This window comes from Schistocerca americana, chromosome 6, assembly GCF_021461395.2.
Source record: "Schistocerca americana isolate TAMUIC-IGC-003095 chromosome 6, iqSchAmer2.1, whole genome shotgun sequence".
Taxonomy (NCBI): Eukaryota; Metazoa; Arthropoda; class Insecta; order Orthoptera; family Acrididae; genus Schistocerca; species Schistocerca americana.
Window position 1 is genome coordinate 361,147,726 of NC_060124.1, and position 25,367 is coordinate 361,173,092.

The window sequence follows — 25,367 nt, forward strand, 5'->3', positions numbered from 1 at the left end:
CATTAATCCCTCTACATCACAATGAAATATCAAGTTCTATTCACTGTCAAAAAATGGAAGGACTGGCATGTGGCAGTTACAGAATGCGATAACATTTAACATCTTATCAAGACAATTCCACTGTTGAAGTCTTGACACCAACAGTTCAGCTTTACCTTTCAACAGTTCCAGATGTCTCACTAGGCCATTAATTCACACAGTGTTATTTTGTGATTCTCTCTACACTCATTTCTACACACAAAATCAGGGTCTTTCAAAGAACTAAGTTTTGAAGGTGATGGTACAGCACTTGTTTCCCTACTGTCCTCATCACTATTGCTATTTGCCTTCAGCAAATTACTGCAGATTTCAGTGCTGGACCATCAACAACTGTCAGCATGTGAACCATTCAATGAAACATTATCAATATGAGCTTTTGAAGCTGAAGGCCGACTTGTGTACCCTTGATGACTGCACAACACAAAGATTTACACCTCTCCAGGGACCGTCAACATTGAAATTGGACTGTTGATGACTGGAAACATGTTACCTGGTCAGACGAGTCTCATTTCAAATTGTATCAAGCGGATAGATGTGTATGGGTGTGGAGACAACCTCATGAATCCGTGGACTCTGAATGTCAGCAGGGGACTGTTCAAGCTGGTGGAGGCTCTATAATGGTGTGGAGCATGTCCAGTTGGAGTGATATGGGAGCCCTGATACATCTAAATATGACTCTGACAGGTGACACGTATGTAAGCGTCCTGCCTTATCACCTGCATCCAATCGTGTCCATTGAGCATTCCAACTGACTTTGACAATTCCAGCAGGACAATGCAATGTCCCACACATCCACAAACAGAGGGGCTCCAGGAAGACTTACACTAGCCACCAGACTCCCCAGACATGAATATTATTGAGCATATCTGGGATGCTTTGCAATGTGCTGTTTAGAAGAGATCTCCACCTCGTCATACTCTTATGGATTTATGGACACTCGTGCAAGATTCATGGTGTCAATTCCCACCAGCACTCCTTCAGACATTAATCAAGTCCATGCCATATCACGTTGTGGCACATCTGCATGCTCGCGGGGCCCTACACGATATTAGGCAGATTTACCGGTTTCTTTGGCTCTTCAGTGTGTAAGGAAAAAAAGTGGATGGTTGAGCCCAAATAAAGCAGCAACTCACTGTACAAAGACCTGCACACATCCACAAAAACATAATGTTACGCAATTGGCTGAATGGTAACAATGTGGTGTACTACAAATTGCTTCCCTAAGGTGTAACCATCACTGCTGACATTCATTGTCAACAGCTGAAACAGCTTTCAGGTACAGTCAAAGAACAACAAGGAAGACTTTGTGAAGTAATACTGCTCCATGATAATGCCCACCCACATTCTGCTAGCCTCACAAAAAACACTATACGGGAGTTGGGTTGGGAAGTCATTCCATACCCACCTTATTCACCTGACCTTGCGCCCTCAGATTTTCTTCTTTTCAGGTCTCTGTCAATCAACCTTCAAGGAACTTCCTTTCCAGATGAAAATACACTTTGAATATGACTCAATGAGGTCTTCACCTTAAAACCTTGTGATTTCTTCAAGTGGAGAATCGAAAAGTTACCCCTGAGTTGGCAAATTGTTGTAAACAGTGAAGGAGAATATATTATTCATGAGTAAAGTGTTCCTTATGTGTACCTCTACTGTTAATTAAATTTATAGAAAAGCACTACAAACTTATGCACCAAGTTAATAATTGCATGCTTCCAGCTGCAACGACCCCTCATAATGAGAAGGCAACCTCAGCACACTAGTGGACAGAGTTCATGAAATATCTGACCCAGAGAGATTAACAGAGGAATTGCAGAACCTGCACAAAGTTTTCCAGAAGCACAGCTACAACTAATGTCAGATTGAGATTTCCTTAAAATCAAAGATGCCTAGGTGACAGATTGCATAGGAAGAAGACAGATCTATTGTGACAGCATTTATCTGTTAGGTCAGTAAGACATCTGAGAAAACTGTAAATACTATAGAAATGTAATATCAAATGTGCATTTCATCTGCGGCCAAAGACAAAGCCTTGTTAAGGCTGAGTTAGGACTCTGAAAACCAAGAGTCTATCGCATCCTGTGTCAATGCAGATAAAGTTACCTAGATCAGACCATCCAGACAATACAAGAAAGATGTGGGGATCACAAGCATCACATAGATAAGGAACATCCAACAAAGCAAGTTGTGGCACCAAGTTATTGAAACAGATCAAACCATTCTGGGATTGTGTTTTAAAAGAATCTATGTAGATCTCACTACATGATGAGATGATAGATAAAGTTTTGGAATAAGTAAGACTTTGGGCCCAGCTGTAAACATGTTCAAAACACAGTGACAGTCTGTAGGAAGATCCATTCATTCCACTTCAACTGAAATCACACAAAATAGATGTGCCTCCTCTGCAACAACTGCACCATGACCCCACAGTGGCGGCACAGAGACTGAAGACCATGGATTGTCTCCTGACGGTGTGCTTCCTCTGCCACCTCACAAGTGGAGCTGCCCATGGTACTTCGAATTCGACCTCAGCAGCACGATAGAGGAGATGCATAAGACTGCACACATTGGAGGACAAATCAGTCATCAGGACTGCCTGAGGATAGCAACAAGTTAGCTTGCCAAAATAACACACCAGCTGGCTGCACATCCGAAAATGTTTCCAAATTGTATGCTGAGGAAGCATAAAATTGCACAAGATTTGATTAACTACAGCATGCACAGAGACATTTAAGCAATCATTCTTCCCATGTTCCTTAGGCAAAGGGAACAGTAAGAAACTTTATTACATGTTACAATGGGAACTGTCTTCTATCATGAACTTCACAGTGATTTGCGGAGTACAGATATAAATGTCAGTCTAATGTTGTTTGTAATTTAAGTGTTTACATTAAAGCCAACACCACCATTTTTAAGTCATACTTATGACAGCTGTACTGTGTCCCACTTATGATATTAAACTCTTTTTCCAGTTCCACTCTTCAGATTATGAAGTACTTCAAGTTATTGTCAGTGAATAAAACATAGCAGAAGCAGTTGGTTTTCTAAGTTCCGTGTTATTGTGAATTTAGCCAAACTTTATACGGATTTTGTGGGCACACAATTAGTTCTATAGTATAAAGATATTAATAGGTCACGTATTTGCACTTTCACATGAACCACAAAACCGACATCTCACAAAATTGCAAATGACAAAGCTCCTCCCATAACCTTACCCATAGTACACTAGGCTTCCAGGCTCAGAATGTTTGGTGAAATCTAATCAACAGTGCTAACTCTTAGCAGTGCCAAATTCATAGTAGTCTAAGTCTAGGTCTGAATGCTTCTGGATCTCAGATCATAGGATCAGTTTGTGTGCTGCTGTTTTGGTAACGTATAATGGAAATGGAGGTATCAACCTCTATTGTTTACATATGTATCTGTTACTCACCATCCTCACTATAGGATGTACAACGTTTTCTTTGCTAATTTATGAGTTTGTGACCCCCAGGAATACCCAGTATCAGTACCGTACACCTCCAATTTACAAGAATGCAATGATTTTCAATGATTTGTGCCCCACCTTTCTGTGATATCAGTTTAATTGTCTTCTATATATTTTTGTTTATAAACTTATCCAGTAATACTTGCTGTCATTAATAATGTAATTTTCAGCAACTGAGGATTAAAGCTATCAAGTTGTTTTGTTAGGCTACCTAGTCCCATTATCACAAAGCTTACATTTGTTGACAAATCCTCTTTATGATTCTCTATTTATTTCTAATGACGTGTCTCACATTTCACATCCATGCTCTGCTCCCATGTCCAGTCACTCTGCTCTTGTTACTAATGTGAATCTTCTGTGGAATTGTCATTATGGTTACCTGCTTGTTTACATTTACCTGCCATGAAAAATGCTATAACTCAATTCCTTTACAAAAACTATTTTAACTTTTTTATTTTAAATTCAGTCATTTTTATGACACTAAATTAATTGTTTTCTTAAAATGTTGTGTTAAGGTTCCATCTAAGGGTCTAATAATGGAAAAATGATGACCGTAAATAAATTAAGCTATGGATATGAAAGTAACACAAATGAATTCACACTTCAAGCAGATTCTGAAGAAGCTCATTAAGGTAATACACCTCTGTTTCGGTTTAGGAGGTCCTCTAGGGTCTCTGTGTCATGTTGATGGGTCCTTCTCCCCAGCTGGTCCCATATATGCTCAATAAGTACCCAATTAGGGCTTCGAGGAATCCAAGCGCTAGCAAGAATCACTGCTTCATCCAAGAACTCTTGGCACATTTGTGCAATTGTGATTAATAAATGGAGTGAAAGGTACAACATAATCCAATATGATTTCCTGCATGGAACAATGTGCTGTTAGCCTCTCCAAATCCTTCCTTGCAGTCATACTGATTCCTGCCTACACCATCCAACAACCGCTTTGAAAATGCATCCTAGATGAGAATGTGCAAACCTCAGCCCTTGTTCAGACCCTATCTCTATCATCAGTCAATCTTTGGTCAAATCATGACTCAAATGATGGTCAACACTTACTGCCATTCTTGTATTTAACAACCCAAATATTCGCTTCTGAAATGTAGCCAAGCTGTGTGATGCTCTCTGGTAAGTTCTGAGCCTGTAGCAAGTCTCCTAGTTTAAACATTGTCTTCTTCCAGTCTTCTTTGGACATTTCTCTCACAAACATTGACCTCTCAATACTTGGTGGAGTCGATATCATGCTTCAATGCCACTGGTGTGGCGATGTTGGAGGAGAACATGTAGTTATGTGAAATGATTGTCTGTTGCCAATGTTACTTTTCTCAGATCTGATTATGGTTTCCATGCATAGCCTTCAGTTTCCCTGTACCTTCTTGCAGTTCTGGAAGTCATGGAAGGTGTGGTTCTCAATGCTTCTGGAAGTCATGGAAGGTGTGGTTCTCAATGCTTTTGCAATGTGGTGTATGCTATGACCATCTTCCACCAAAGCAACAGTTTTTGGTGCATTTTCAAGGCTTAACAGCATGCTTACTCCAGAAAATGCATTAAGATAATCACAGAAAATTCTGTAAGCAAATGTAATTGAAAGTGGAACAATACAAGATACAACAATAAATACCACAAGACTGGGCAAAATTATTGCTTTACATCCACTGATGCATTTTTCATGGTTTGCAGGAAAAAATAATTAAGGCTAGTGCACTAAACAAATGGCACTTCATTGTTTGCTTGCAAGGCGATTCTATTAGAATACCTCATCTAAAACTATAGAGTAAACTGCTACACTTTTGATTAAATAGATAATTGCACATAATTTATTACATGTTACATTTTTTGTGTCAGCCAGTGTAATTATAAATTTATTTTCTAGTCTTTCCCATTCACTTGGTAGTTTCTGATATATTTTTTGCCTCAATGAACTTTTATCATGTATTTGAGACCTAATTTGGCAAAATGACATATCAGATTACCTTATTGGTCTTGCAGTTACATTTATTGATTTTGATTGACTGGTCACATATTTATTTGTGTAAGACCTTCCTGTAAAAATGTCTACACATCACTCAACAAGGTTTTAGAAATTTCTTACCCAGCATTGCTACTACCATTTCTGCATTTTTTTATGAAGCTAACTTATTGTGGACAGAATTGATCGATTGGGTGAAGGTTGTGCAACAAGTAAACTCAGTGCAAGCCATCAAGAATCTTCACGTGATATGATAGACCAGGAAGGAGAAAAAGCAGAAAAATTTGAGAAGACTAATTTCCAGTCACCAAAGGCAAAGAAAAAAGATCATAAATCTGAGGAGAAAATGAAGGAACCACCACCTGTCCTCAAATATATTAAGCAACAGGTAATACCTTCATGTGTTTTAATGAAAATAGTTCTGACTTAGTGAGTTTTTTATTTTTATGTTTTTTGTTACAGTTTCTTGATAATATAACTCAGAGTAACTTAGTCATTGTGCTGTTTTAGTTGGAAAAAATTGTCTTTAAATGTCATTGTCTTGCTGTGGCCACAGGAGTGTGTGTGTGGGTGTTATGTGCTTGCAGTGTGTACTTGTGTGCGTTTTTGCTATAAAATGAGCAAGAGCTAAAAATCTAGTGTGAGTCATTCTCTGTAATGTCTTTCTTCTCTCCTCGCATCAGTCTGTTATAGATCAGTCATTGCCTTGCCCTTACCGTATTTACTCGAATCTAAGCCGCACATTTTTCCTGTTTTTGTGATCCAAAAAACCACCTGCGGCTTAGAATCGAGTGCAAAGTAAGCGTTAGTTCTGAAAAATGTTGGTAGGTGCCGCCACAATATAACTTCTGCCGTCGAATATATGTAGCGCTACACAGCCATGCTTTGCAGGCACAAAGATAAATACTGGTGCCAAAACCTCTGCGTCAGTAAACAAAATTAAAAAAAAAAAAAGTGGAAAACGAGCTTTTTTCTCCGCCTCGAGTTTCGACCACTGCATTTCCGTACATTAATCAATGAAGTAAATACAAATACCGTATTGTTCATCTTCGAATGTCGCAGCATTTCAATGTAGTACAAAAATCCAACTAGCAAGACTGTTTGGGATGTTTATCAATATGGCCAACTCGACGTTCTGAATTTTTTCCTACCTGTGAGAAGAGATGGTTGCTAATACGAACTTTTATGAATTGTGAATCACATGCAGTATTCTCTTCACCATAAGTATAATACAAATATAAACATTTTGCCATGTATTCTTTCGTGTTTGCTGCTATCTCATTTAAATCCTGTCTGCCTAATAAACTACGGCTGGCTGGCTCTGAGCACTATGGGACTTAACATCTATGGTCATCAGTCCCCTAGAACTTAGAACTACTTAAACCTAACTAACCTAAGGACATCACACAACACCCAGCCATCACGAGGCAGAGAAAATCCCTGACCCCGCCGGGAATCGAACCCGGGAACCCGGGCGTGTAATAAACTACGAAACTAGAGTGAGACAACAGCAAATGCGGAAGAATATACATATCATGTCATGTTTATATTCGTATTATTCTTATGCCTAATAGTGATACAGTCAGAAATGAAGCACGGCAATTGACTACATTTTTAAATCTAAGATGACTAATTTCTGTGCAGAATGTAATGTACAAAAGAGGCATCTGCAACGATTTTCAAACGGAGAAAAATTTTCGCTAAACTCTCGTTCAGAACATCTTCTAACATACGCAGTCTATTATTTGGTTCTTGTTGATCATTATCAAAGAAAGCAGCAGTGTATGTAACAACAAATAGCAGTCTCTTGCAATTGTTTCGCTTATGAGACAATTCCTCTCTCTCTTTTTTTTTTTAATTGTAAGCGGCGGTAGCGTGCACAAAAGCAAGCCATGCGGCGAGCGGCGACAGGCCGTAAACACTCATTATCAGAATGCGACAAACAATGCATGACACAGTACAGTAATGCATTTTCAGCATAGAGTGTAAACATCTATAACAAAGAGAATGGCACTTATCGGACAAAGAAAAGTAATCAATCAATTCAAACCAGACGAAGCACGTGAAAAAGGAAGGGTACCCGAATAAATACGGACGGAGCGCTTGACGCATAGCAGTGTCTACCTGGTAAAGCTTAACTGCTGAGCTTACGACTCGAACCAAACTACTGTAGCTGTATCGTCATTCATTCGACCTAAATTATGTCTCATATTACAATGGACCAACTTTGTTTCGATTTGGAGATGCAGCCTAAAACTTTTCTCTCCCTTTGAATTTCGAATCTCAGATTTCAGGTGCGGCTTAGATTAGGGAAATTTTTTTTCCTTGATTTCGAGTCTCATTTTTCAGGTGCGGCTTAGATTTGAGTAAATACGGTATTTTACCAAAGTATGCATACACTCTGTGCATGACGTGTACTGTATTAAATACTTTTGAAAAGAAAATTTTTAAGTGCGATTTTTCATTGTGGAGTAGTACACCATGATTGACTATTGCCTCAACATTTACGGGAAATAAAAGAGAAAACAAAAAGTGTGTGGAAGCTGATGGCTTGCACAATATAAGGTGAGGTCAGTTACAGCTTTGCTTTGCTGAATGCAATAAAAGAATACAATAGATAAAACATTAACTGGAAAATTTCATAGACATCTTCTGAACTTGCTGGATGAAAAAATGTTTGAGGAGAAGATTGAGTTTGTGAAAGAAGAGAATCATATTCCTTCAGAAGATTGTACTTGACCACAAAGATGCTTTAGCACTAGGAAACTGAGATATTGAAGAGAAGATTTTTAGAATGTCCAAACTATTCTACAGATTTGTTACCTTCCAGATTCCACACATTCCAGCATCTTAAGAAACTTGTGGCTGCAAAATGTCTCATGTCCATTGAAGAATTTATGAAAGTTGTATTTGAGTAATTTGCAGATCTTCGATAATTACATTCAGGAATGGAATCCAATAATTGTAAAAACATTGGATAAAGTATGTGGATGTAGATGAAGACATATAAATAAGAACAGCTTTTGTTTATGTAAAACACAGTCTTTATCTGTCAGGCCAAGAACTTTTTACACTTTTCTCTTGCATACCAAAAAAGTACACATGCAATGACCAGCTGAAGAAATATGTATGTCAAGTCAGTTTTATAAAACTATTACCCTCACTTGCTCTGTGACGTCATCTAACTTTTATGGATATCTTGAAAACTTGTAACAATTTTATGAAAAGGAAAGTTGCTACTCACCATATAGCGGAGATGCTGAGTTGCAGATAGGCACAACAAAAAGACGGTCACAGGTGAAGCTTTCAGCCATTTAAGGCCTTTATCAACAATAGATGTAGACACACACACACACACACACACACACACACACACACACACACACACACACAACTACACATACAACTCCAGTCTGGCAACTGAAACCACATTGCAAGCAGCAGCACCAGTGCATGGTGAGAGTGGCGACTGGGTGGGGGTAAGGAGGAGGCAGGGGTGGGGAGGGGGAAGGATAGTATGTTGGGGGTGGTGGACAGTGAAGTGCTACATGTTAGACGGTGGGCAGAGGAGAGGGTCGGAGGGGGGGGGGGGGGGGGAAGTAGTGGAAAAGGAGAGAAACAAAAGGACTGGGTGTAGTGGTGGAATGATGGCTGTGTAGCACTGGGATGGGAACATGGAATGGGCTGGATGGGTGAGGACAGTGACTAACAAAGGTTGCAGGGAAGGATCCATATGACACAGGCTGTGAAGCAGTCATTGAAATGAAAGGTGTTATGTTTGACAACGTGTTCAGCATGAGGGTGGTCCACTTGTGTCTTGGCCACAGTTTATCGGTGGCCATTCATGCAGACAGACAGCTTGTTGGTTGTCATGCTCACATATAATGCAACACAGTGGTTGCAGCTTAGCTTGTAGACCACATGAATGGTTTCACAGGCAGCCCTGCCTTTAGTGGGATAGCTGATGTTTGTGACCGGACCTGGAGTAGGTGGTGGTGGGAGGATGTATGGGGCAAGTCTTGCATCTAGGTCTATTACAGGGGTAGGAGCCATGAGGTAATGGGTTGGGAGCAGGGTTGTGTAAGGATGGACGATTATATTACGTAGGTTTGGTGGACGGTGGAACACCACTGTGGGAAGGGTGGGAACGATAGTGGATGGTGCATTTCTCATTTCCGGGCACAATGAGAGGTAATCAAAACCCTGGCAGAGAATGTTATTCACTTACTCCAGTCCTGGGCGGTACAGAGCTACGACGGGAATGCTCCTCTGTGGTTGGACTGTGGGACTTTGGGAGCTGGTGGGAGGCTGGAGAGATTGGCATGAGAGATTTGTTTTTGTACAAGGTTGGGAGGACAATTATGGTTTGTGAAGGCCTCAGTAAGACCTTTGGTATATTTTGAGCGGGAGAAAATGTCACTGAAGCCTTCACAGATCGTAATTGTCCTCCCAACCTTTTACAAAAACAAATCTCCCGTTCCTAATCTCTCCAGCCTCCCACCAGCTCCCAAAGTCCCACTGTCCAACAACAGAGGAGCATTCCTGTCATAACTCAGTACCGCCCATGACTGGAGCAACTGAATTACATTCTCCGCCAGGGTTTCAACTACCTTTCGTTGTGCCCTAAAATGAGAGATCTCCTGCCCACTATCCTTCTCACCCCTCCCACAGTGGTAGTCTGCCATCCACAGAACCTACACAATATACTTGTCCATCCTTACACAAACCTCCTCCCAACCTCTTACCTCATGGCTCGTACCCCTGTAATAGACCTAGGTGCAATACTTGTCCCATATATCCTCCTACCACGACCTACTATGGTCCAGTTACGAACATCAGCTATCCCATCAAAGGCAGGGCTACCTGTGAAACCAGTCTACAAGCCAAGCTGCAACCACTGTGCTGCTTTCTATGTGTGCATGACAACCAGCAAGCTGTCTGCCTGCATGAATGGCCACCGACAAACTGTGGCCAAGAAACAAGTGGACCACCATGTTGCTGAGCATGCTGCCAAACATGACATCCTTCATTTCAGTGACTGCTTCACAGCCTGTGCTGTATGGATCCTTCCTGCCAACACCAGCTTTTCTGAATTGCACAGGTGGGAACTTTCCCTTCAATACATCCTACATATCCATAACCCTCCTGGCCTCAACCTTCATTAGTCACTATCCTCACCCATTCAGTGCCTTCCCTGTTCCCATTCCGGTGCTGCACAGCTGTCATTCCACCATCACACTCAGTCTTTTTACTTCTCTCCTTTTCTGCTACTATCTGCAACCCAGCATGTGGTGAGCAGCAACTTTCCATTTCGTAATATTGTTACATTCCATCCTAGATCTTCTATTGTTTGATTACCTTGAGGATTTGTTATGACACACTGAACAGTAAATCCCCATAAAAAACTAATTACTTCCTTAAAATTTCATATTTATTGATCTAGTGCATGATATAGTCATAAGTGAATTTAATATCATTAAATTCATACACCTTACTTTATTCCATTTCTCATAAAGGTTCAAATAAAAATAATGTTTCAGGTACGTGAAGTTTTCCATGCTCCACTAGCAGTACTAGTAAAAGGTGCTGTAGTACTTTCTGAGGAGCACTTTGTGAATATGCTGCCCGTAGCATGGGAACTCCTACTGGAACACAGCCAAGAAGTTGCTGCTGTAGCAGCTTCACTCTTTATTCTTGGTGCTGTGCGAGCACCAACACAAGCAACAGATATAATGCACAATGGCCTCCAGAATCAGACTCCTGCTGTTCGTATCAATGCAATACTCAGGTTAGTTCAGCTGAGACCATGAGTGTTCAGCAGCATGCTTTGCTGGAAAAAATCATTTTAAAAATAACAATTCATGTGAGATTAGATTAGATATGCTGTTCATTGTGCTTACCCATAGGGAAATGATCTTCAAGGATGCTAAATACGCAAGAAAAATGAAAATACATTTAGTTATGTACTAGAGAACTGATATGTGCAAAATAGGTAACTGATATGTTAGTGACTGAGATTTCAACTTAGATATAGGCATAGCTCTAAATTATGAGATAGAAAAGAATATTATAGGCCTTCTAAATCTTATCAATCACTTAAGGCAACACTTTGTTCTGATTTTTTAAAATCATTTTTCATGTTGTTCTGTTATTGTCTTTATGTTTATCTTAATGAACATTAAACTGTGAGGAAATTAAGACTCAGAGCATCACTGGATGACAAAACACTTTTGGAAATACATACCTCATCCGTGAGCTAGTGGTCACTGGATTGGCTGATATGTGGGGGTTCTGTGGTCAGTGTCTATTGACAACCAAGTTTGTTCTGCTCTGGACTGTATGGAACTGGGTTCACTGAGACTTGTGACTCCAGTTGCGGAGTTGCTTCTGTGAGTGCAGTGACATTTACAAACAAACTACTAAGATGATATTAAGTGTAAATACATTTTGTAATTATCATGTTATTAGACAATACAGAATTAATTCAATTATCATGTTATTAGACAATACAGAATTAATTCTATTAGTAACAGCAGACCAAATTTTTCTAATATGACAGATATGTGGCAACAACTATTCTCAGTGAACATTATCCAGGAATCATTGCAATAGTTCCAGTTTCTGAAAGCTGCTTCCAGTATGAGCAATATGTTTCAGACATACTCATTTTTAGAGAATACATCTACATCTACATCTACATTGATACTCCGCAAGCCACCCAACGGTGTGTGGCGGAGGGCACTTTACGTGCCACTGTCATTACCTCCCTTTCCTGTTCCAGTCGCGTATGGTTCGCGGGAAGAACGACTGTCTGAAAGCCTCCGTGCGCACTCTAATCTCTCTAATTTTACATTTGTGATCTCCTCGGGAGGTATAAGTAGGGGGAAGCAATATATTCGATACCTTATCCAGAAACGCACCCTCTCGAAACCTGGCGAGCAAGCTACACCGCGATGCAGAGCGCCTCTCTTGCAGAGTCTGCCACTTGAGTTTATTAAACATCTCCGTAACGCTATCACGGTTACCAAATAACCCGGTGACGAAACGCGCCGCTCTTCTTTGGATCTTCTCTATCTCCTCCGTCAACCCGACCTGGTACGGATCCCACACTGATGAGCAATACTCAAGTATAGGTCGAACGAGTGTTTTGTAAGCCACCTCCTTTGTTGATGGACTACATTTTCTAAGCACTCTCCCAATGAATCTCAACCTGGTACCCGCCTTACCAACAATTAATTTTATATGATCATTCCACTTCAAATCGTTCCGTACGCATACTCCCAGATATTTTACAGAAGTAACTGCTACCAGTGTTTGTTCCGCTATCATATAATCATACAATAAAGGATCCTTCTTCCTATGTATTCGCAATACATTACATTTGTCTATGTTAAGGGTCAGTTGCCACTCCCTGCACCAAGTGCCTATCCGCTGCAGATCTTCCAGTATTTCGCTACAATTTTCTAATGCAGCAACTTCTCTGTATACTACAGCATCATCCGCGAAAAGCCGCATGGAACTTCCGATACTATCTACTAAGTCATTTATATATATTGTGAAAAGCAATGGTCCCATAACACTCCCCTGTGGCACGCCAGAGGTTACTTTAACGTCTGTAGACGTCTCTCCATTGATAACAACATGCTGTGTTCTGTTTGCTAAAAACTCTTCAATCCAGCCACACAGCTGGTCTGATATTCCGTAGGCTCTTACTTTGTTTATCAGGCGACAGTGCGGAACTGCATCGAACGCCTTCCGGAAGTCAAGAAAAATAGCATCTACCTGGGAGCCTGTATCTAATATTTTCTGGGTCTCATGAACAAATAAGGCGAGTTGGGTCTCACACGATCGCTGTTTCCGGAATCCATGTTGATTCCTACATAGTAGATTCTGGGTTTCCAGAAATGACATGATACGCGAGCAAAAAACATGTTCTAAAATTCTACAAGAGATCGACGTAAGAGATATAGGTCTATAGTTTTGCGCATCTGCTCGACGACCCTTCTTGAAGACTGGGACTATCTGTGCTCTTTTCCAATCATTTGGAACCCTCCGTTCCTCTAGAGACTTGCGGTACACGGCTGTTAGAAGGGGGGCAAGTTCTTTCGCGTACTCTGTGTAGAATCGAATTGGTATCCCGTCAGGTCCAGTGGACTTTCCTCTATTGAGTGATTCCAGTTGCTTTTCTATTCCTTGGACACTTATTTCGATGTCAGCCATTTTTTCGTTTGTGCGAGGATTTAGAGAAGGAACTGCAGTGCGGTCTTCCTCTGTGAAACAGCTTTGGAAAAAGGTGTTTAGTATTTCAGCTTTACGCGTGTCATCCTCTGTTTCAATGCCATCATCATCCCGTAGTGTCTGGATATGCTGTTTCGAGCCACTTACTGATTTAACGTAAGACCAGAACTTCCTAGGATTTTCTGTCAAGTCGGTACATAGAATTTTACTTTCGAATTCAATGAACGCTTCACGCATAGCCCTCCTTACGCTAACTTTGACATCGTTTAGCTTCTGTTTGTCTGAGAGGTTTTGGCTGCGTTTAAACTTGGAGTGGAGCTCTCTTTGCTTTCGCAGTAGTTTCCTAACTTTGTTGTTGTACCACGGTGGGTTTTTCCCGTCCCTCACAGTTTTACTCGGCATGTACCTGTCTAAAACGCATTTTACGATTGCCTTGAACTTTTTCCATAAACACTCAACATTGTCAGTGTCGGAACAGAAATTTTCGTTTTGATCTGTTAGGTAGTCTGAAATCTGCCTGCTATTACTCTTGCTAAACAGATAAACCTTCCTCCCTTTTTTTATATTCCTATTAACTTCCATATTCAGGGACGCTGCAACGGCCTTATGATCACTGATTCCCTGTTCTGTACATACAGAGTCGAAAAGTTCGGGTCTGTTTGTTATCAGTAGGTCCAAGATGTTATCTCCACGAGTCGGTTCTCTGTTTAATTGCTCGAGGTAATTTTCGGATAGTGCACTCAGTATAATGTCACTCGATGCTCTGTCCCTACCATCCGTCCTAAACATCTGAGTGTCCCAGTCTATATCTGGTAAATTGAAATCTCCACCTAAGACTATAACATGCTGAGAAAATTTATGTGAAATGTATTCCAAATTTTCTCTCAGTTGTTCTGCCACTAATGCTGCTGAGTCGGGAGGTCGGTAAAAGGAGCCAATTATTAACCTAGTACGGTTGTTTAGTGTAACCTCCACCCATAATAATTCACAGGAACTATCCACTTCTACTTCACTACAGGATAAACTACTACTAACAGCGACGAACACTCCACCACCGGTTGCATGCAATCTATCCTTTCTAAACACCGTCTGTACCTTTGTAAAAATTTCGGCAGAATTTATCTCTGGCTTAAGCCAGCTTTCTGTACCTATAACGATTTCAGCTTCGGTGCTTTCTATCAGCGCTTGAAGTTCCGGTACTTTACCAACGCAGCTTCGACAGTTGACAATTACAATACCCCCGCACCCGTTGAGGCTGTTGCCCTTTCTGTACTTGCCCAAGGCCATCTAACCTAAAATTCCGCCCAGCCCACGCCACACAACCCCTGCTACCCGTGTAGCCGCTTGTTGCGTGTAGTGGACTCCTGACCTATCCAGCGGAACCCGAAACCCCACCACCCTATGGCGCAAGTCGAGGAATCTGCAGCCCACACGGTCGCAGAACCGTCTCAGCCTCTGATTCAGACCCTCCACTCGGCTCTGTACCAAAGGTCCGCAGTCAGTCCTGTCGACGATGCTGCAGATGGTGAGCTCTGCTTTCATCCCGCTAGCGAGACTGGCAGTCTTCACCAAATCAGATAGCCGCCGGAAGCCAGAGAGGATTTCCTCCGATCCATAGCGACACACATCATTAGTGCCGACATGAGCGACCACCTGCAGATGGGTGCACCCTGTACCCTTCATGGCATCCGGAAGGACCCTTTCCACATCTGGAATGACTCCCCCCGGTATCCACACGGAGTGCACATTGGTTTTCTTCCCCTCTCTTGCTGCCATTTCCCTAAGGGGCCCCATTACGCGCCTGACGTTGGAGCTCCCAACTACCAGTAAGCCCACCCTCTGCGACTGCCCGGATCTTGCAGACTGAGGGGCAACCTCTGGAACAGGACAAGCAGCCATGTCAGGCCGAAGATCAGTATCAGCCTGAGGCAGAGCCTGAAACCGGTTCGTCAGACAAACTGGAGAGGCTTTCCGTTCAGCCCTCCGGAATGTCTTTCGCCCCCTGCCACACCTTGAAACGACCTCCCACTCTACCACAGGTGAGGGATCAGCCTCAATGCGGGCAGTATCCCGGGCATCCACAGTCGTAGTCCGATCAGGGGATGCGTGGGACGAGCTGGCCGTCCCCGACAAACCCCCATCCGGACCCCCACAGTGATGCCCATTGGCAACAGCCTCAAGCTGTGTGACCGAAGCCAACACTGCCTGAAGCTGGGAACGAAGGGATGCCAACTCAGCCTGCATCCGAACACAGCAGTTGCAGTCCCTATCCATGCTAAAAACTGTTTTGCAAAGAACGTCTGAACTAATCTACAGAGAGCGCAAACAAATCGACAAAATTTAAACGGTTATTAAAATACAAGATTGCCTAGTAAATGCAGTAATGCTGCTACTTGCGCACTGCTGACACTGCTCGGCGGCGAGACTAAGCGAAATTACACTATTCAGGTACTAAAACACGATGCTACACTCTCAAATACTATAATACGCCCGAAATTTATGAATTAAACAATGCAAGAACCAAAAACACGCAAAGAAATTAAGAATTAAACTATGCAACAAATGAGTGAGCTAGGAGTATACGACTTGCTGCTGCAGCTGCTTATCCAACAGCGGCAGGGAGCACACTGACTGCGACCAACCGACACTGGCCGTTCAAAACAAAACAGTAGACAAACGACTACGCGAATTTACACTATTCAGGTACTAAAACGCGATGCTACAACTCTCAAATACTATAATACGCCCGAAATTTATGAATTAAACAATGCAAGAACCAAAAACACGCAAAGAAATTAAGAATTAAACTATGTAACAAATGAATGAGCTAGGAGTATACGACTTGCTGCTGCAGCTGCTTATCCAACGGCGGCAGGGAGCACACTGACTGCGACCAACCGACACTGGCCGTTCAAAACAAAACAGTAGACAAACGACTACGCGAATTTACACTATTCAGGTACTAAAACGCGATGCTACAACTCTCAAATACTATAATACGCCCGAAATTTATGAATTAAACAATGCAAGAACCAAAAACACGCAAAGAAATTAAGAATTAAACTATGTAACAAATGAGTGAGCTAGGAGTATACGACTTGCTGCTGCAGCTGCTTATCCAACGGCGGCAGGGAGCACACACTCCTGATTTTCAGAGACACTTCAATTTGTGGGATTGATAAATAATTACAGTAACCTCTCCTAATTTCCTACCCTCCTCCACTGTGTTGTCTGCAATAAAACTGAAGGCCTCAAGCACCACAGTAAACCTGCTGTAATTTAGACTCCTGGCAGTATTTTCTGACAAGTGGTATTACCTACAATTTTAATCAATACTTGCAAAAAGTATCCTGTAGTACACTGTCATTTGCCACTCACCCTGTTTAAATACCATTGACAGATTATCATTTAGTAATTACAGTGAAAAATAAAGAGAAATACATAAAACTGGAAGACAGAAGTAATTGAATACTTGCAATGACTCACTAATGACTTGAGAAAGTCTTAAATTTTCTGATGCCAAGTATAAAATAATACCATTCTGTATATAAAGTGGTTCAACATTAACAGGTTTCTGGATTCATGTGTCATCTAGTCTAGGGAAGTTTAGCGAATTTCCTGTATGCCTCACTAGACTTTCGCAGTTCTGGGCACTAGCTTGACTTGGTTTGCAAGTGCCTAACCATTTTCCAACTTTTTTTGGAGCATCTGATTGAAAACATTCCAAACATAGTCAATTACTTGGATGATATATTAGTAAGTGGCGCTACAAGAGAACAATAGCTTGTAAACTTATATCTTCTGCTTCAGACACTTCAGCAAACTGGAGTAAAATGCAATCTACAAAAGTGTGAATTCTTTCGAAAGCAAGTGGAGTACTTAGGACACATATTGAGTTATAAAGAATTTCCGTGAAGTCATCACAATGTGGAAGCAACAGAAAAAATCCAAGTGCCTGCAAACTTAACAACCTTTAGTCTAACTTACGGTGTGACTAACAAACGATATAATGCTTAAGGAAATCTCTGAGGTAGGAAACAATGAGAAAAGTTAGGTCAGGAAATGAGATGAAGGTAGTCGTAGGCATGGTTTCCCATATGAGCAGCGAAATAACTGCTGCAGCAGAATTAAAAAAGATATGAAATGTTGTCTGGAAATAGAAACAATAGCTTCATTGAAAAAGAAAACTTGCTACATCTGAAAATGAATTCAAATATTCAAGGCGTCTACTCCGAAAGTATTTCTCTCCATTCCTGCTGTTATTTGATGATGTAGGTAATAGTCGTTAAGCATTAACAGTGGTAATTAATGGGCTTTAACCATGATATGAGACACAGACATGGGAATATTACTCAAAGGGTTAACAATTAGGTTTTCTGCTCTCTTTAGACATGTAGGCATTCTGCCATATCTGTCATTAGGATTGCATTGTATGCGCATCTGTTCATGAAGAATCCTGCTAAGGAAACGAAATCTTCTTCTTACTAATGTAGTCATGGACTCACAACATCATACATCTTATTTGGCTACTGTGTTGGTATGAGAGTGATTTGCAGCTGTGGGACTGTGTTGTATCTGCTACATCCATTTAATATTTTCATGTTATCTCAATCAAATATTGTGAATAACTACCACAGAAAGAGTGGTTTTGAGTTAGGAAACGTATTTTAGTTCAAAGTGGTTGCTTCATGCAAAAGGTGGCTGTACTCTCATGTTTCACATTGCGAGTTGTATACGTCAGCTACGATTATGGTAAGGGCAGTATTTACTATTGTGCGAACAAGGCACCGGTGCAGTAAGGTGCTCAATTTATATAACTGGAGCTGTTTTTTCATTAGTTCCAGTTTTTCTGCAAAAGCTTTATCTTATCAATTCCTTCCGCAACTGCTCTTTTTTAAGTTCTAATGCCTAAGGGACCAAACTGCTAGGGCCATCAGTCCCTAGATGTAGAAACTACTTACACTAAGTTAAACTAACTTATTATAAGGCCAACATACACATCCATGGCCAGGGGAGGACTAGAACACCTAACCCTCCCGGGCGGGGACAGCTGTCTGCTTCATGAATTCCAAGCAAAACAACACAAAACACAATGCAGCAAGTATTCAAACAACTACTTTCATGCAGAAAGATGCATTTGGAATCTGTTCATCATTTAGGAGCCAAACAAGAGGGTAACATTACAGAAACAATGATCAGGCTACTTAGTATATAAGACACAGACTTCCTCATTATCCATATGTGCAGCATATCTTTCGTGTTAACGAAAGTAATATCCCACTATACCTCTTCTTAAATCTCAAATGAAGTGAATGCCATGAGGAATTGAATATTTGTTGACTGCGTCTCTTCTTGCTTCCATCCCTACCAACATATTTCATCATTCTCGTGGTCATCATGACATTCTATATGTATGCTGCAGAAGATTGCACATGGACACATTCAACATCGAGGTGCAAAGCATTTGATATTGTACATTATATTCAATTCAAATAAGCTTTTGATGTATTTTTACTTCATTAGTATTTTGAGATGATTACGAATGTTACAGAAAATTATCTCACATGTCTTATGCTGAATGAGAAACACTGAATCATCTGTTTTGCTTTCCCTATGCTTAAATGATATAATGTTGGCGCCAACAGCCTTCTTACACACCGGAAGCTGAAACTTGTATGATGATTGAAAGCCTCAAATGTATACATAGCCCACAAGGTGACATCAGAAACTATCAGGGGACAACGCCGCATAAAAGCAAAATGTGCGCGCGGGTCTCCCCTCTGAAGAACCATATCAGACAATGATGACAAGCATTTTGCTAAAGAGCTGCCTTGTAAGTGAGCTGAGAATTTTCAGTGTCGTAGTAAATATCTGTCAACACTGTGATAGTGGATTTACTTCTGAGTGTAGCCCGGCATTACCTCGCTTAATTCACTTGGCATTCGTTTTTCACATCGAAGACTCATACGATATAATCCACTGTAAGATGAGACACTTAGAAAGTATATTTAATTTCTGGATTCCAAGAACAGCGTTCTTCACATTAGTAACATCGGTTTGTGTGTTTAATGTTGTGTTTTGAAGCTCAGGCAATATCGCAATGACTATAATCCACCCGTTGCCACCAGTGTGGTGTTAGCTCAGTGGTTCCTTTATGTATTGCGATGCTAGTGCTATAAGAGAGGGCAGTGCCTATCTCGGTGAAAGCCGCTGAACACAACCTTTTATTTAACATTTTAATTAATGGAGTTGCAAACTGCTAGTAAAAATTCCTTATACGAAATCTGAAGAATGCCTTTACATGCAAATCTTTGAACAATTTCAACTTAGTAAATTATGTTAATATCATGGATGTCTGCTTTGCAAATGCCAAGGTGCTTCGCTGTAAAATAGTTTCTGAAAAGATTCAGACCGACTGTCAATGATACGAATTTGAGCTTTGTTCATCATATGGGTCTAACATGTCAGGAGGTTGTTTATGAAGTGAACATGTTTTTTTATTTATTTATTTATTTATTTATTTATTCTTTGCCCATGGACTCCAGCTGAAAATCCAGCTGGGAGTATTGGGTGTGTCATACAATAGCCTATTAACATCAAACTTGATTTCAATATATATATAAATGAAACAAATGATTAAACAGAAATAGTCCATAATCATACAAAGGTTTTACATGTTTCACATTATATGTACACACAAATCAAAAAAAACATACAGAAATGATAATTTTTACAGGTACATTTCAGTAATGATATATTTAAACACATCTTAGTATTCACTCAAACTGTATATACATTTCTCTGTGAGATATAGTTTCAAATGATTTTTAAAACATTTTAGATCTGTTTCTTTTTTAATGATTTTGGGGAGTTTATTAAAAAACCTTTTGCCTGCTTCTTCTGGGGCAGTCATAGACAGTTTTAGATTTCTGTTTATCATGTAGTAATTTTCATTTCCTCTTGTACCGTGTTTGTGTACATCTTTATTTAGGAGGTGTTTATCACTTGACCTTACCACCATTATGCTTTGGTATATATACAGTGAATATACTGTCATAATATTATAGTGTACAAAAGCTTGCCTACAGGTCTGTCTTGGTGGTATTTTTGCAATGCATCTCACTGCCCTTTTCTGAATTGTGAATATTCTTTTTAGGTAGCCAGCTTGTGCATTTCCCCATATATGAACCGAATAAGACAAATGTGGGAAGACAAGTCCATAATACATTGATCTGAGGACTTTATCATCCACAGTCTTAGCTGTTTTATGCATGATGAAGATCTGTTTGTTTATCTTTTTACACAGTGCATCTATGTGCTCCCCCCATGCCAAATGTTTGTCTATTATAGTTCCTAGAAAATTTGTGCTGGTTACTTCTTTAATAGTGTTTCCATTTATATTATAATTTTCACTACGCTTGGTCTGAAATACTACATTCATTGTTTTAGACTGATTCATAAACAGGTTGTTTTGTGTTAAATATTTATTTGCATTTTCAATAGTCAGGAGTGCTTCCTTCTCAAGCTCCTCCTTTGTGTCAGCTGTGCAAATGATTGTTGTGTCATCAGCATACATTATAAGTTTCTGATTTATATAGTTAGGGAAGTCATTTACGTAGAGTATGAATAGTATTGGCCCAAGCACAGACCCTTGCGGCACACCGTGTTTAACTGTTTGTAATTCTGATATGTAGTTTGTTATGTTTCCCCCACTAGTATGTCTGATTTCTGTGCATTGTTTCCTATTTGTAATGTATGATTTAAGTATGTCATAGCATTTTCCTCTAATTCCATACTGATGTAATTTCATCATTAATTTTGAGTGGTTCACACAATCAAATGCCTTAGATAGGTCCATAAAAATCCCACAAGTCTTTTGTTGCCTGTCAAGTAAATTAAGAATGTGCTCAATTATATCTGTTGATGCTGTTTTTGTTGACTTCCCTTCTCTGAAACCATGTTGTGATGATCATTAATATAGTTCCTCTCTTCTAAATTTTTGTAGTAGCATTTAACTGTAGACATTTTCTGACAGCGGCATTAGCTATTCCTTTCTGGTCTCTGAAACCTCAACAACAATAACTTTTTCTGGTTTAAATCTGATGACCTTAGCTATCACTTCTGATCAACGTTAAATACTTCATGAATCCATATGTGGAACTCTAAACGTGCAGTGTTCCTACACTGCTACGGAGCATGCATTGCAAAGTATTCACACGGTTTATCACATAGACGTACCATAAGGAATCAAACAAAAACTGTAATACACTTTACACCACAGACGCTCACTCTGGTTTGACGAAAACATCTGAATATTGGCCAAAAGTTTCATAAATAACTGACTTTGAAAGGAAAAGAAATGAGGTATGAAGCATTTATAAATTCATAGAATGTAGTGAGGTGGTTTAATTTCATCCCAGTCTATAACATTAATTTCGGGCCATACCCTCAACTCCTGCCAATTAATGTAATACTGTACCCATCTACTAATCAGAATGTCTGTTTCTGTTGCTTTCGAGCGTGAATGGAAATCATAGAAATTTTCTGTGGAGCAACGTTTAATAATAATAAAGCATTTTAAATTATCAAAAGCGATGGGCAGTAGCAGGCGCTTTCAATAAGGAACAGGGGAGTGCAGCACCGCTGCTGTTGCCATGGCTGCTGCCGGTAGCCAGCAAATGGATCCTGGTGCTTTGTTCCATGTGACATCCAGAGGAGGACAGTCTGCAAGAAATCTGCTGCATATTGGTTACTGGATAAAATTTTGTTATCGGTGTGTCACAAAATGAGATAGATTGAATCTACACTACTATTACATTCATGTCAGCATTCAGACAGAAGAGGCTATAAATATTTTTTGCGCGAGCTGGTCTCGATCCACAGACATTGTAGACAGAAACAATGCATGCTACTGCTAGACCACAGGCGTAAACAGTCTCCATTTTCTCTAACATGGGACAAGACTTCCTCCAGGAAGTGCAACAGCCTACAGTGTTGCCAGATTGTGCAGATAGCTGGACTTAGAGAATTAGCAAGTTGGTCAGTTTATTTGTCCCATGTGGCAATTAGCGTGGACTTAGCCTCTGCAGCGGCCTGTCTTTGGTCGAGTTTTATGCCAAAGAGTGTACATGATTGCTAGCAGCAGTGGTCACAAGAGTGCACAGTTGCAAGAATACCTGCATCTGGATGGCCACATTGCTTTACTGAGAGGGAAGACTGTCATGTTGAGCGTATGGCTCTGGCACATTATACTGCATCTGCAATTTGAGTAGCAGTTGGCATCACGGTGACACAATGAACTGTTACAAATCCGTCACCTCAAGGACAGCTCCAAGCAGATGCCATGCAGCATGCATTCGACTGATCCGAAATCACCGCTATTTACTTCATTGATGTCAAGTTAGAGCTCATTGGAGGGCTGACTGGAGGTCTATTGTGTTTTCTAATGAAAATGCCTTAGTTCCAGTGATGGCCAATTGTTGTTTAGAAGGAGATGAGTTGACAGCCTGCAACTGACTTGTCTGTGTGCTAGACACATTGGACCTACACCTGGAGCTATGGTCTGGGGTGTAATTTTGTATGACTGCAGGAGCACTCGCATGGTTATCTTATGCACCGTGACTGCAAATTTCTACATCAGCGTGTTGTACTCCCATACATGAACTGCATTTCAGATAGCATTTTCCAACAGTATAACCCTCACCCATATACCATTGTTGTAAGCCAGCGTACTCTACAGAGTGTTGTTATGTTGCCTTTGCCTGCTCTATCGCTAGATCAGTCTCCAGTTGAGCCCATATGCAACACCATCTGACAACCGTCTCTGTATTGATCAAACAAGTGCAGTAGGCATGGAACTCCTTTTCACAAACTGACATCCAGCAGCTGTACAGCACAATGCATGCGCGTTTGCATTCACCATTTTGGTGGTTACACCCGTTATTAGTGTACCAGCACTTCACATTTGCAATGGCTCATCTCGCACTTACATTTATCCCTCATCTTGCAGTGTTAATGACTTAGATATGGTAGTTAGACAGATGTATTCCTGAAATTTAGTTATTGGACATTAGTTATTTTTTCCTGTTGTGATTTTTTTCTGTCAGTGTATATCTCATCTTGTAAATATTTCTTACATTCAGTATAGATTATAGAGATTTTCTTTTGTAATTTAGAATTTCTGGGTACATTGGAATTTTCAGTAATAACAATGGTAGGATAACTGAGGTTTTACTCAAACTCTTACGTTGTTCATTGACCAAACATGCCAGCTGGCACTCAGAATTTTCCAAGTGTTTTCAGATTTTGCTGGACTGTGTGAACTCCCACAATTTGTTGTTGTCACTACTATTGCCAATGGTAAGGTCTCCTTTTTCAAAAATACGAGAAGAGTAAGATTTACAATAAACTTTTTACTCATCTCCTTTCTTTGTAGGTGGCCTCTGTTGTTAGAGTCTAGGGGCTGATTCTTGTAGCTGAAATTTTTGACGTTTTAGGTTCTCATGGTTCCAACAGATGTAAATAATTTTGAAGTAAGCCTGTGCAGCTTTTTGTTTTCATGATAATTTATTATTTCACATTTTATGATATCACACTGTCTTTTGAATTTTCACAGTAAGAAAGCCGAAATCTCATTGTTCTTCCCAAAATAAAAAAAAAAAAACCATGCCCGATCACATCAGTGGCATGTCCACTTAATCTGCATTAATAACAATAGTCCAAAAGGTTTACAAATTTTCTTGACAAATGAATTTCTATTAATTTACAGATGAATACAGAAATAAAGATACTAAACAGTACTAAATTGCTTAATTGATAATAGAAATTTTAAGTGTGCCATATATTTTGTAATTTCAAATATTTCGAAAAAAAATAATTTTAACTGTACATTCAGAGTTAGTACATATCGGTTGTAAGAAAGAAAATAAAGTAATTTCCTTTTATAGATTTTAGCTTGCAATATAACACATCATGTACAAAATAATATGAGATTTTTTAGAAAAACAGTTTACATATTATTGACCTATTCAAAATTCAAAAATATTTCTGATATCAGCTACTTCTATTGAGGAAAAGTCTGCTAGAGGAGACATTCCTTTACAGCTTCCAGCTCCGTTCTTTAAGGAAAAGAATATGGATAACATAAACTCAACTAACAAGTAGATGACAACACACCTGTTCTTCCAAAGAACACAGTTATTATAAGTGACTAACAAAGAATAAGGTGAATCATGTATTGATTGTTAATTGTGAGTAAAGGGATGAATGTCAGTGCATAAAAAAGATTAACTCTTGAAGAACCTGCAAGTTAATATCCCCTAACAACAAGAAGAATAGAAATGTGAGCTGCTTGTATTTAAATGTCATAAATAATTCATGTTTCCTGAAATAGATATTTTTATTCAGGTTTCAGGTACTGTGGAAAATGAGATACCAAGTGTGGCCACGAATGGAGGAAGGTGCTCATGTGACGTTTAAAGTTCCTCCCCCTGGAATAGAATTCACGTTACCATCACCAAAGATAGGTATTGAATCACTTCCTGTGGTAGATCCACCATGGATGCCTCAAGTTAAAACGAAGGTTGAAGAAGTGACAATCAGCCAGGAGAGTCATGTAAGTTTCCGTGTGATTATTTTTTGATA

The 25,367-nt window shown here is 40.0% G+C and overlaps 1 protein-coding gene across 1 annotated transcript in view; it reads left to right on the forward strand.

The window, feature by feature from the left end:
* Positions 1–25,367, forward strand: part of LOC124619340 (protein unc-80 homolog) — a 905,779-nt gene that overhangs the window by 481,576 nt on the left and 398,836 nt on the right. Inside the window, exons 35-37 of the mRNA XM_047145658.1 lie at positions 5,667–5,874; positions 11,027–11,274; positions 25,131–25,338. Coding sequence (XP_047001614.1) covers positions 5,667–5,874; positions 11,027–11,274; positions 25,131–25,338 — 664 coding nt within the window. The remainder of the gene's footprint in view (positions 1–5,666; positions 5,875–11,026; positions 11,275–25,130; positions 25,339–25,367) is intronic.